Source organism: Phaethon aethereus, assembly GCF_964289735.1.
Source record: "Phaethon aethereus genome assembly, chromosome: 3".
In the NCBI taxonomy this organism is placed as follows: domain Eukaryota; kingdom Metazoa; phylum Chordata; class Aves; order Phaethontiformes; family Phaethontidae; genus Phaethon; species Phaethon aethereus.
Genome location: NC_138576.1, coordinates 124,249,558 through 124,261,938, shown reverse-complemented (window position 1 = coordinate 124,261,938; position 12,381 = coordinate 124,249,558). Strand labels below are relative to the sequence as shown.

Below are 12,381 nucleotides of genomic sequence, written 5' to 3'. Positions count from 1 at the left end.
CACCAGTGCCAACCCATTTCTACCCTGTAAGTATGTGTGGGCTGCCTCACTTGCATTATTACAGCTTGAAGGGACCATAAAAGGTGACTTATTTAGAGGTAAAATGATAATGGGCTAAACTGTGACTTGGACTGTGTGTGAACCACAGGGAGAGAGGGAAACTAGGAAGTCCTCTGATGAAGAGTTGTAGGTCACATCCATGCCCACTGCTAGGCAGGAGAGAGGAGGAGCACATTTTGACCAGTGCAGCTGAGGGTGGCATAGGCTGGAGACCAATGTGCTGACTTCAGCCAGCAACGTTTACCTGAGCACAGCTTTCCCATGGGATAGGGAAGAAGCAGAGGAGACAATATAACTGCAGTCACACTAGCTCCCAGGGTTGTGCCTGAGGTGGCACTGCTTGTACACTGCCCTAAAGTCAAAATCCCAAACAGAGATACAGAGATGCTAAATAACTGTTATCAAGCCTTTTCTTTAAATTATTTTACAGCTTGATCCAGGCAAAGCCTTACCTTCTCCTAATGACCTTAAAAGAAAAATTCTCATAAAGAATAAAAGGCTGAAACCTGAAGTAGAAAAAAGTAAGTAAAGCTTTTCAAGTATTAAACTAAACAAAAGCCCAGATAGGTACGAATAGACTTTGTTGCTAAAGTTACCAAAGCGCTTGTACTTTAGTGTTGGAAGAATATGAATTATATGTAAATGACACTTTGTTTGCCTTTGTGTTTCATAGGAGTGCCAGAGCCTAAGCCTTGATATCAGCATGTAGCATAGGCATAGATAGACCTAGAAATGTAATGCTGGGACTTTTATCAACCAGATTGCTGGTTGAGCTAACATAAAACGCGGATAGAATCTCTTGTAAATTCTGCCTACACTGGTATGTTTGTATTGCTGTGTTTTTCCAGGATAAGCATAAAATGAAATGAAATTTCAAATTGCTGCTTTTTCTATTGCTGCCAGTTCTGATATTTATCATCTTTTAGTCATAATAATGTTGCTATATTAGTTTCCAGTATGGCTGTAGTGATAAACCCTGGTCCTTCCTCATTCAAAGATAAGCATGCAGACCTTCCACTGACTTCAGTCATACATGACTGTGTTCATCCTGTCTAACTGAAATGCACATGGGAACACAATTGGAAATCCAAGCATTTTGCCTCCATTTGCATAGCAAGCACCAAAGAGATAGATGGCTATTTAATCTTTGAAGAAGTAATATGCTTGCTCCAAAGACCTTTGAAGTCTCTGGAAATACTTTTCTTAACTTCAGTGAGCTTTGGATACAGCCCTTACTGACCACTTTTGAGGTCTAACAACAGTGTACATCTAACGATGCTCTTACTCTGTAAAATTTTATCGCTAACTGAAAACTTAGAGAACCCATTAAGTAAAAGTAGCTCTTGGGATCAGAGAATAATTTATGATTGTTCTTATGTATTTCTTTGTGCTATTGTGCTGTATTTCTTTGTGTCACTATTATTTCTTTGTGCTACAAACTGTTCATGTCATGACTAATTTATTTTTCTTATTAACAGAACAGCTTGATGCTCTGAAAAAGATGATGGAGGCTGGAGAAACTGCTGCTCCTGTAAATATCCTAGAGGATGATAATGAAGAAGAAATAGAAAGTGGTGAGGACTTCATAGAGAAGGGCTCTCAAACATTGCCTGTGGTAAATCAGTAGGCCAGCATGAGCAGCTAGTATGCACGTTACCCACATGCCTGTGGTCTGTGGTAGCAGTAGTGAGTCTGGGCTCAGTGCAGGACCATTTATACAGACCTCTAGCTTTACCATCTCATCTTGGATACATACCACAGCTGCTTCTGGCTCTGTGGCAGGCTGTGGTAGGAACGTGAACTCAGTTGGTGGTACTAGTGGTAATTTTAACTTCCACTTACTGTTCAGAAGTCATATTGGAGCAGCAACCAAGTCAGATTTTCACTGTGTGTGTGAGAAAGAGACTGGGAAGATTCCAGGAAGATTTCCTTTGAAAACAGATTTTGTCACTATTTTTAATATTTGTGTCAATGTCAGATTGGATTATTGCATTATACATATCTATATATATACATACAATACATGTATAAAATGAGGGATGGGATTTTTTTTGCCAAACTTCAGATATCTTCAGTGTAAACGTCTAGATCTGAGCCAGTGATGCGGAATGTGTTATGGCCAACAGAGAAGAACAGACATATCTAGGGTGTGATTCACCTTGTTGGTTTTAAATGTTCTACCTTCAGAAGAGGTAAATCATGCATTGCCTGCAAGTATCTGAAACGAAGTACTGGCCTGTGGCCTGTGTCATACTGAACATCCCAGCTTTAGCCAACCTCTTGGTCCTCTCCTTGATTTTTTTCTGTATTTTTTTTTTGCTAGCACAAAGGCATTGCTGTTGTAGTCAGTAGAGGTCCTTGTGAAAGATATTCTTTGTGATCCAAATCTTGATATCTTGCAATGCTAAAAAAGACTGTCCAATTTTTTTGGACAGGCCTCTCAGTATCTTTCTTCAGGTGATCAAGGGGCACAGATGAGATGCTGTTGCTTTGCAGGCTGATTTCCACTGGAATGTTTATTTCTAATAGTGTTCTTATTGTGCTGTGTTATTAATTATGTGCTAGATTACCAAGAGGCTCAAATAAGTATTTTCTAAAATTATTCTTTAAATCCATATGAATAATGTGATTAATGGGTTTGTGTTTGTAAGAGGCCTTTTTAGCTTCTTTGAGTACACTAGGTTCTAATGGAAAATCGCCTTAAAAGCAAATGAAAATTATTCCCTATAGTAGAGCCACATAAGGAGACTCTAACAATGCACATGAGAAGCTTGGACACCAGCAACTTTTAAAATCTTTGTTTGAAGAACTCTGTCTTCATTTCTTGTTGTTTCCCCAAGCCTATTGTGTTGTTTTTCTACACTTTTGCTAAGCAAATTATTGATTCCTTCCAAAATAACAGTAAATAAAATTTCTCTTACTAACCATGTCAAAGCTGTAAGAGTCTCAGGCCTTAGCTGTAATTTACTACTAATGCTTGGAAATATAATACCCTGGATTTTATTTCTGTTTTTAAAAAATGCCGAAACCAAACCTGTGTATTCAAATGTCATGTTTCATGTCTCACACAAAACCAGCAGTTGCTGTGTTTTTTTGCTGTGTTTTTTGCATTGATCCTTTTTCTTTTCTGTGCAGCTGACCAGGAAGAAGAAGCTCATCCAGAGTACAAATTTGGAAGTGACCTTACTGTAGATGATTACAGTCAAAAAGAAGCTGTTGCCATCAGTGTCAAAAAGGTGGGATTGCTTCTTATATATATATTTCTTTGGAAGCCTTCTGTGGAAGTGGGTGTAAAAGACACTCTGTTTTGCAGAAGCGTCACAGCACGTGTTGTCAGAAGAGTCAAACCCAAGATCTTGACCAGATTCCTAACCTTTAGGTTCATGAGAAGACAAAATTTTGTAGCTGAAAATACTCTCTACTTGTTCAGGTAGAATATTCATTGAGGAAACAGAATCAGTATGTAGCGAAACAGTGTACAAGTGGAGGATTTGATCAAAAATACTAATTAAAGGCAGCAAGCAGTTTCCTGTTCCTGCCTATTTTACTTTATGTCTCAGTTGCAGAGCCCTAAATATAAGGTGGAATATCAGCTTCCTCACTCAACAATGTTTTTTTTGCAAGGCTGCATCCTGTGTCTTCGTTACAGGGATTCCCTGGGTCATTTTTTATTGTTAACTCTTAGGGTAGATTCTCCTTTCCACTTGCAGCAATGGAGACAAAATAGAACAGTCGTTCCCCAGATATGGCAGTGGGGCTATACCAGAGAGACAGCTGGCAGACAAGGATTAGAGTCCCCTTTCTTCTGCTCACACCTGACTTTAGTACAGTTTATCAGCCTGTGCTCAGTAACTTGAATATTACTTAACAGTAATTAGATACAGAATATTGGATTTCAAAACTAAGGCTGCTCTGGCACTGAAGGCGGTTTTGCTGCTGCTACCAAAAAAAAGCTCACATGAGCGCTAAGGTACCTTATCAGATCATACTCTTCTGTCATTCAAGTATTTTGGCCACTTCTCTCCTGCCTGGCTACCTTTGGATCTTACTCCAGATAGAAGTATAGGTATGGAAGATCTTTCACAGCATAGATTGCCCTTGGCAGTACATCTCTAGCAGTATCACCGAGACATCAGGCCTGCCTTCTTGGTATCTCTTCAAGTCAACATCTTGGCTTCTTCAGGACTTTTTTGAATCTTCCCACTGAAGTATTGTTTAACTTTTTTGCTCTAGGGCTGGTTTCACTTACTGAGACAGCTGGTCCTTAACTACCTGAGTGTTTTGGGGTTTTGGTTTGTTTTTTTGTTTGGGTTTTTTTTTTCAGATTAGTCACTCATCCTCAGCATATGCCCTTGGGCAACTTCTCTGCTTCTTTGCTGATCAGTGACTTGATCCTTATTCTTTAGGAATGTACATTCAGTGCCAAGTCAACATTTCTCTGTCCGAGATTCTTGGTAGTGTCATCTTGTAATTGAAGACACACAACAGACTGTCCCATTGCAAATAATGTCTTGAGATAGGCCTTTTCCAAATGTGGACATTTAAAGCACAGTTTACAGCAGTCTTAACCCTCAAGTTTTTAGACCCTGGGTGGTTTGCGTATCCACATCAGATGATCTTTTGTGTTGTCTGGGTGTGTCATTCTTCTCTGAAACTTCCTATCCCTGGGACCTAGTGATAGCATCGGTTTCGGCTTAACTGTCTGGCATACTCCCTCCTATTCTCATTGCTAGCCAACTGTATCAAGCTTTGAAAGAAACTGCAAATTTTTGCAAGCGTATGAGACAGATGAGCCATACAGGAAGGTGGAAGAGGGTATACTTTTTGGTAAATGCATTAACTTTTTGAGGCTTTTGGTTTTTTCCTTACTGTGAGTGTTTCATACATGCTTTTTCTTTGGGTAATATATATATATATTTTTTTCCCTTAGGCTGTTGAAGATTCTGATCAAGAAAACAATAAAAAGGTGACACATAGGATGTTATGTAGTTTGTTTTATCGCTTTATATATAACATACATATTACTTACCATGCATTCTTAGCAGTTTAACAATTTTATGCACGGTTTCATTGCACCTACAGGGTATTTTTGAAACTGACTTTACCTCCTTTTCTCCTCTAGGGTTTCTTCTGCTGTACGTTTATACTGGGGTCAGGGCTGTCAGAAAATTTCAGGACAGACAGGAGTGCATGACTTTTGCCTGCTTAGAAGTGTCTTATCTCAGTCTCAAATGTCATGCACTGGGAAACAGGAGTTCTTTGAATGGTGTTGAGATGCATCATCCCTGCTTCTTTTTTTTTTTTCTTCTTTCCTTACCCTGACTGCACTTTGTTTTCCTCTCTCTTTTTCCTCCTTTTGCTTTCCCTTGGGACTTCTGCATTTATCTTCTAGGAATCCCTTTTGTAAGACTCTTCCCACCTCCTTCCAGTGTTCTCTTTCCTTCTCTTCTCTCATGAAAGCTGCTCCTGTCCATAACCACACTTTATTTCAATCTATGTTTTTTTCTAAGTGGGTTCTGCTTCTTTTCTTGAGGGCTGGGGAAATGCAAATAACCTAGAGAGATCAACTTTCCCTCATTGTTTTCTCTAGTCCCTAAAAGGGTCATGTGTTGTTGTAACCATTCTTTAGGCTTTAAGAAACATTGCATCCTTACTCCTTTCTGTTTCATAATTTTAGAGTTGTGAACACTGCGGAGTATAGCCCATTTACTCTAAAAATTGTGGGTTTGCAAGTAAATAAGATAAAATCAATGACCAGTAGATTGTCTTACAACATTGTCTTGGAGCTCGTGTGTCAGTAACGCATTCATACAGCTATAGTCTGCAGGGTACCATTGCCTTGGCACTAAGGCATGCACAATCCTCTTTGACTTCCTTTACCCTATGGTTCATTACTTAGACGTTTATGGATCAAGATAGTAAAATAAGATTAACAATTCTGAACAGTCAGCAAGAGGCACATTGAAAGGAGCATGGTTTTTAGAAGATGGGTGGTCAGTTCTTCCTGAATTATTTGCCTTCCAGAAATTAAGACACTGAAGAGGACTAGTTGCTTTGGCCATAATTTTTTCTAAACTCTATTAACAAGTATTGACCTAGTAACAAAAAGATGCCTGTATTGTACTAATGAAGGGATGCACCATTTGGCATATTTAGATAACAGATCTGTGAACCCTCATTGTGTGTATTCCTGAAAAGCAGTTGGGTTGAGCCCTGGTGATCAGCATTAAAATAAGGTATCGGTTCGATTTCATGGGCCACTGGAAGTTTAATTCAATCTAAAATGCCCATAAAACCACATGCACCTGGGCTCATTCTGATAACTCAGCTATTCTATGCAGTCAGCAAATGGCATTGCTTGTGACTGTAATTGTCTTATCACATCAAGGCATAAATTATTTCACTTCACATGGAATTAATTTTTTGAAATGTGCCCACACTATACCTACAGGTACATGCCCATAATACCATCAAGTAGTTTCACATTTCCTTTACTCTCCCACCTCCTAAGTAAATGAGTTGCAGCACTGTAGGTATTGTGAACTGCATTCTTCTTCCATGCTTTAATGCTGTTAGACATGCTGAGACTTACTGCCCAAGCAAGGACTTTGCAGCGCTTCCTGTTATTCACTATTTCCTGATACAATAATGGAGGAGAACTTTCTGACAAACACGGGTTGCATTCTGAAAATAAAAAGGTATACTGTAAGAATTTTTGGATTTACTTAGTACTGCCTTGCAGAAGTTCACTGTCAGTCTACAGTAGGTTAGTTTTTTTTGTAACTGGTTCACTGGTAGGAGAACAAAAATGTTTGTGGGAAAGGTGTCATGAACAGTAAGCGTTGTGGAGTTTGCTTAGATTGACAGAGATAATTTATTTTTCTTTACTTTTTCAGTGAAAAGAATGTGTTTCAAACTGGTTTTGGGAGAGGAAAAAGTTGGATAGGGAGATCCAGATGGGGATCCATGCTTCCTATTGTGTGTTTCTAGAAGATGAGATACTTGTAGAAAACTTTTGAAGTTCTGTTATAAATATAGTACATCTTTGTTATGAATAATGGATTCAGATTTTTAGCATTTTAAGTGGTCAGGAATATGAGCTTGGTACTGTGTCTCTTGTTGGTCTCGTGACATCTGTTTGTCCAACGAAGGTTGTAATCCCTATATTTTGGTCTGCTTTTATTTGTAAAGATTAGTAATTGAACCTATTTGTGTTTTGATGTTGAGGAAGTTCTACTCTGTATCAAGTATGCAGTACCCCACTACAGTTGCTGTGGGAAAATGTATATTGAATCACAATTCTTAGGCATTTATTTGACAAAGATAGATTACTATCTCCCACCATTGTTCAGTCTGTTGTAATATTTATCTTTTATCCCAAAGTTATCCTACTAACATCATGTAATATTTACCCACTACTTAGGAGCTTTGCTATCATCAATCTTCTTGCATGCATTCTGCAGCATTTGGAGTGTTTCGTACCTATATCAGTAAGAAAACAAATATTAATTTGTGACATTAAATTTCCACTTTTCTCATATTAATTTGCACTTTCTTTAACTTTCTGCAGATTTGGGTATAATTTTGTATCACATTTGAAAATTCCAGCAATAGTGTTTGTGCACACAAATAGTGATTATTCTTTTTAATGTGTTTGCAGGGTTTAGTAACTGTTGAAGACGAACAAGCATGGATGGCATCTTACAAATATGTAGGTGCCACAACCAATATACATCCATATTTATCAACAATGGTCAACTATGCTCAGCCTGTAAAATTTCAAGGTTTCGATGTAGCAGAAGGTAACATAAAAGGTTGAATGAAATAAAAGTATTTGTCTGCTTATTCTAGGTAGTTTTTTAATCTCTGCATATCCTGAGTTTAGAAATTGTGTAAGACTTTCATAGTTCAATGACCGTCATTGGTATATTTTCAAATCTCGGTATCCTTGAATGTAAAGTTAGCATGTTATTCCGTTGGTCATCCACACGGAGTCACTAAATTACTGGGAGAATATGAAGCTGTTGAGGTTGATTATATTCTATAGGCCTTTCCAACTAAAGTGCTTTTTTTAGTTCATCTTTCCATAAAATAAGGTGACCATGATTGTCACAGTGGTCAGCAGTTAACTGATGCTTTCATATTGCACACTAGACCATTTATCATGTTGTCTTGCCTTATCTAGCCACAAAACACAGTCTCTGAATAATAGTTTTGTCTGAAACAAAAATGAAAGTTTTGTTGATTTCCCAGGAAGTTAAAGAAAAAGGCAAGTCAGAAATATTATGAAATTTCTCTTCAGTATAGTTTGATTCTATGAGTGACAGATAATGGAGAAACAGACCAGAATTTGCTACATCCTGCTATTATGTATAGTGCATGATTTTGAATTTCAATTTGTCATTACAGAAGTGGTTTTAAATGTCTTCTCTTTTCTTTCTAGAACGTAATATTCATCATAATATGTCCTCCTTCAATGAATCAGTTGGACTGGGGTATTTAAAGACCCATGCCATTGAGTTTGTGAAGTATCCTTTCACCTTGTCATACCACTTCTCTACTAATGCTACAGATAAACGACAAATGTACCTTTCTAGATGTACAGCGTTCCACGTCTATAAAGGATAAGGGAACGTAGCTCATAGGATGAGAAATAGTAAGATTAATGTAATAAATATTGGAGATACTGCGATATGACGATACACTTCTATGATATTTTTATTTCATTTTCCTTGATGAATTATACAGTTATAATAAACGACAAATGAGTCGGATATACCCAAAGGGAGGCCGCGTGGATTCCAGTAATTACATGCCTCAAATTTTCTGGAACGCTGGCTGCCAGATGGTCTCACTGAACTATCAGACCCCAGGTAGGCAGCACCAACCAGTGAACCTCAATCCTAAAGAATGGCTTGAGCAGTAACTCTCAAACAGATGCCACGGATTTGCTTCCAGCATTTTTTGAGGAAACAGACATATGGCTAAATAATACAGTGTGGTGGAATTATGGAAGCGTAAGACAAGGAGCAATAAAGAAGCAATAGATGGAAGGAAAATTCAGTCCCCTTTCATGGAAAAATAATAGAGTACTGTAACTTCTCACATAAATGTTTTATTAATAAAAAGTACTAATTATAGGGAAATCACTGTTTTCACAAAACACAGCTTTGGCACAGTTGGGTGCATGTCTGCAAAGTAAAGATGAAGGAGTGTACAAATTAAGATGGTAGAAAGTAATGACTGTGTGCCAAATGCATTTCTAGACCAGTTACTGTGAGATGTTAAAGAGTCAGCATCAGAGAATGGGATCTGAGATCCCAGCTGAGAGAATGATGCCAGGGAATGTAAATGCCTCTACACAGCATAAACTGAGAGGAGATGTATTGTTCCTGTTCAATGCAGGTGTGAGTATAACTAACAGGGTAGGGGGTTTTGTTGTTTTGTTTGTTTGTTTGTTTGTTTTAATGTAGGAATGTCTTCAGTCATAAATGTAACAGACCAGTTTTTCCATTTTCTTTTTCTAACTGTGATAGTGCTTTTGTGCTTGCTTCCCCCCACCCTGAATGGTGTCTTTAGTACTGCAGGCACTCCTAATTACCATGCCCCGAGTTCTGTCCTGCAAAGCTTTGCACTGATTTCACTAGCTGAGGAAGCAATAAAAAGCTGTACTGGAATACACTGCTTGTAAAGCATTCCACTGGACATGATATGGAGGTTGGAGCAGATATGCAAGCTTTACTCTGCTCCCAACATTGCTTCTGCCTACTGCGTGTCATGCTGAACCCTTTTATATTGCGAAATAAAGAGTGGTATTGTGTAATTGGAAGTGAGCAACTTTCCTGTATTAGTCTTCTATGATCCAACTGTACTGTCAGGCTGAAGAATAATTGACAAAATACAAGTTAAGGCTGCCCAGTAAAGCAAATAATAACTGGTATGAGCATGAGAATCTTGTATTTTGTGTAACACAGAACATGCAGCAGAGATTTTGTTCCCTATTGAAGGCAGAGTCCATTGGGCAAGAGAATACCCGTGTTCTCGCTAAACAAGGATATTGTATTCTAGTGCAATTGGAAACCTGCAGGAAAACATACTATTTTTTACAAAGTTTGGGAGAGGGTTGGTTGTATGTTAACTGTCTATCTTTATATACAAGTACTGTAATAATGCATTGCATAAAACTCAGATGCTTTAAATGTTGAAACTAAGCAATGCTGCTGTGATCTTTTTGGGGTTTTTTTTGGTATTTTATTCAATTAAGTCTATAGAAACCCAGTGTGATATTCATCTCGCCTTCTTTAAGACATCAGGATACAGATAGCTTCCTTGGAGGTAGTTGTCTATGGTCATTGTAGAGAAATATATACATCTAGGATGTTTCATCTAGAATCTATTATATATCTGCCTTAGACTGAGGGTAATTGCACTGTTAAAGTGCCTTATTCAAAGTGATTTTAGATTACTAGCAGAAATGGAGACACCTATACTGTAGATACCAAAAGTTAGATGATGGAAATCCCATCCCAGGTGCTTAACATGACCACAGTCTGATGCTTCTCTGCCCACCGGGTGTGTTTTAATTCAGGGAGAGACTGTTTTCTGAGCACACCGTAGACTTCAGCTTGGTTCATAAAGTTGTTACTACTGTGAAGAAATCTGAAGTTTCCCTGTTGCTTCATTTTAGTTCTTAGATGTGTGTTTTATATGCATTACATTTAATTTTCATTTAAACTGATTATTCTGGAAAAACATGCTTATTTTCTTTTCTGAAAAGGGTTCATCATCTGCATTTTTCAGTAGGAAAGATAGTAATTTTTTTCTCTCGTGACAGATTTAGCAATGCAGTTGAATCAAGGAAAATTTGAATATAATGGATCATGTGGGTGAGTGATATGATTTAAACTTATCACTGTGTATCAGAGTCGTTTACTATGGTTTTAATAAAATTTTGTCACTATTAATTATGCGTTCCAAAAAAAAATTGGATGCTAGGTGAAGAGTAGAAATTAGCAGAATTCAGGGAGAATTATCCCCTGTAAGGAGGTATTCTGATGTATATGCTTCTTAATTATGCCCAGTTTTTAAAGATGAGATAGAAGAGACTTTGTGTGCAAATTACGAAGAAGATCATGAATACCATACACAGTTATTTAAATACATCTTCAGCTTCTGTTCTCAATCTTTCATTGAAAATATGCCTCAGAATGGAGATTCATTGCGCAGTTCACAGAACTGTGATATTTACATGGACAGATTGAGTCTTAATACATGGGAAACACTTTTTTAACCTGTGTACTTTAGTTGGAGAGCAGATTTCACAGAGAATACTGAAGTGTTTCATCTCGCTAAGTTCTTGCTCATGACTTTTGCATAAAAAAAGGATGCTCAAGTGATGTTGATAGATTTTTCTCAAATGTTGAGTTTATACCTTAATCGTTAACATCAGGAAAAAAGAGAAGTTTGAATTATAGGAAATGACAGTCCAGAAATTTGTGGTTGCCAGCCCTTTTGCACATGAGTATCCTTGCTCACTTGAGCCACTCCTCCCTGCTTCAGTCTGACTGCTCACATGAATAAATACTGCTCCCATGAAAAAGGGTTTGTAGGGTTCCTGTTTACTACAGTGAACAATCTAAAGCTAAAATAAGCTTTCCAGAAATGCATTAAAATCTGCAAACTCATCCTGGGAAGAAACAACTCTTTACTAATGCAGATCTTATTCAGAAAGAAAATATGAGTAGATGAAGCTTGGTAAAATACCTCATCTGTAGAATGGGCAACATAGTGCTTTGCCACTCCATGCCTTTATTTCACAGAATCACAGAATCATTAAGGTTTAAAAAGACCTTCAGGATCATCAAGTCCAACCATTAACCCAACACCACCATGCCCACTAAACTATGTCCCAAAGTGCCACGTCCACACGTTTTTTGAACACTTCCATTGATGGTGACGCCACCACCTCCCTGGACAGCCTGTTCCAATGCTTGACCACTCTCTCCGTAAAGAAATTTTTCCTAATAGCTAATCTAAACCTCATTTCAGTTGTAAACTCTCCAGATAGAGGCTGTTGGGTTTGACTAAGGTGCAGTCTCTAGTAATTTCAGTCAGAATAACAGAATTATAAGAAGAACAAAGCTTTTTTTATGGTAGAGTATGATTCTTTTCTTGTTTGACCCACAAGCCTAGTAAAAGAGCACGTATTCACTCTTGCCAAATTCTCTAAAGGACAGGCATCATTATAAACTGAACTACTTGATTCTTATGTCAATATTCTGGTATTACAGTAATAGCGGTAATATTTTGATATGCATTATA

The 12,381-nt window shown here is 37.8% G+C and overlaps 1 protein-coding gene across 5 annotated transcripts in view; it reads left to right on the top strand.

Annotated features, from left to right (window-relative positions):
- The window catches only part of PLCB4 (phospholipase C beta 4), a gene marked incomplete at both ends in the record, with an annotated part of 92,604 nt that overhangs the window by 36,122 nt on the left and 44,101 nt on the right, over window positions 1–12,381 (top strand). For 2 of the 5 annotated variants that reach the window (XM_081998066.1, XM_081998068.1), the window contains 8 exons: window positions 491–581; window positions 1,539–1,634; window positions 3,196–3,296; window positions 4,991–5,026; window positions 7,721–7,862; window positions 8,504–8,588; window positions 8,809–8,933; window positions 10,895–10,946. In XM_081998066.1, the coding sequence (XP_081854192.1) occupies window positions 491–581; window positions 1,539–1,634; window positions 3,196–3,296; window positions 4,991–5,026; window positions 7,721–7,862; window positions 8,504–8,588; window positions 8,809–8,933; window positions 10,895–10,946 (728 nt within the window). Of the gene's footprint in view, window positions 1–490; window positions 582–1,538; window positions 1,635–3,195; window positions 3,345–4,990; window positions 5,027–7,720; window positions 7,863–8,503; window positions 8,589–8,808; window positions 8,934–10,894; window positions 10,947–12,381 lie in introns of all 5 variants that reach the window. The other 3 variants (XM_081998067.1, XM_081998069.1, XM_081998065.1) reach the window with 2 other exon arrangements.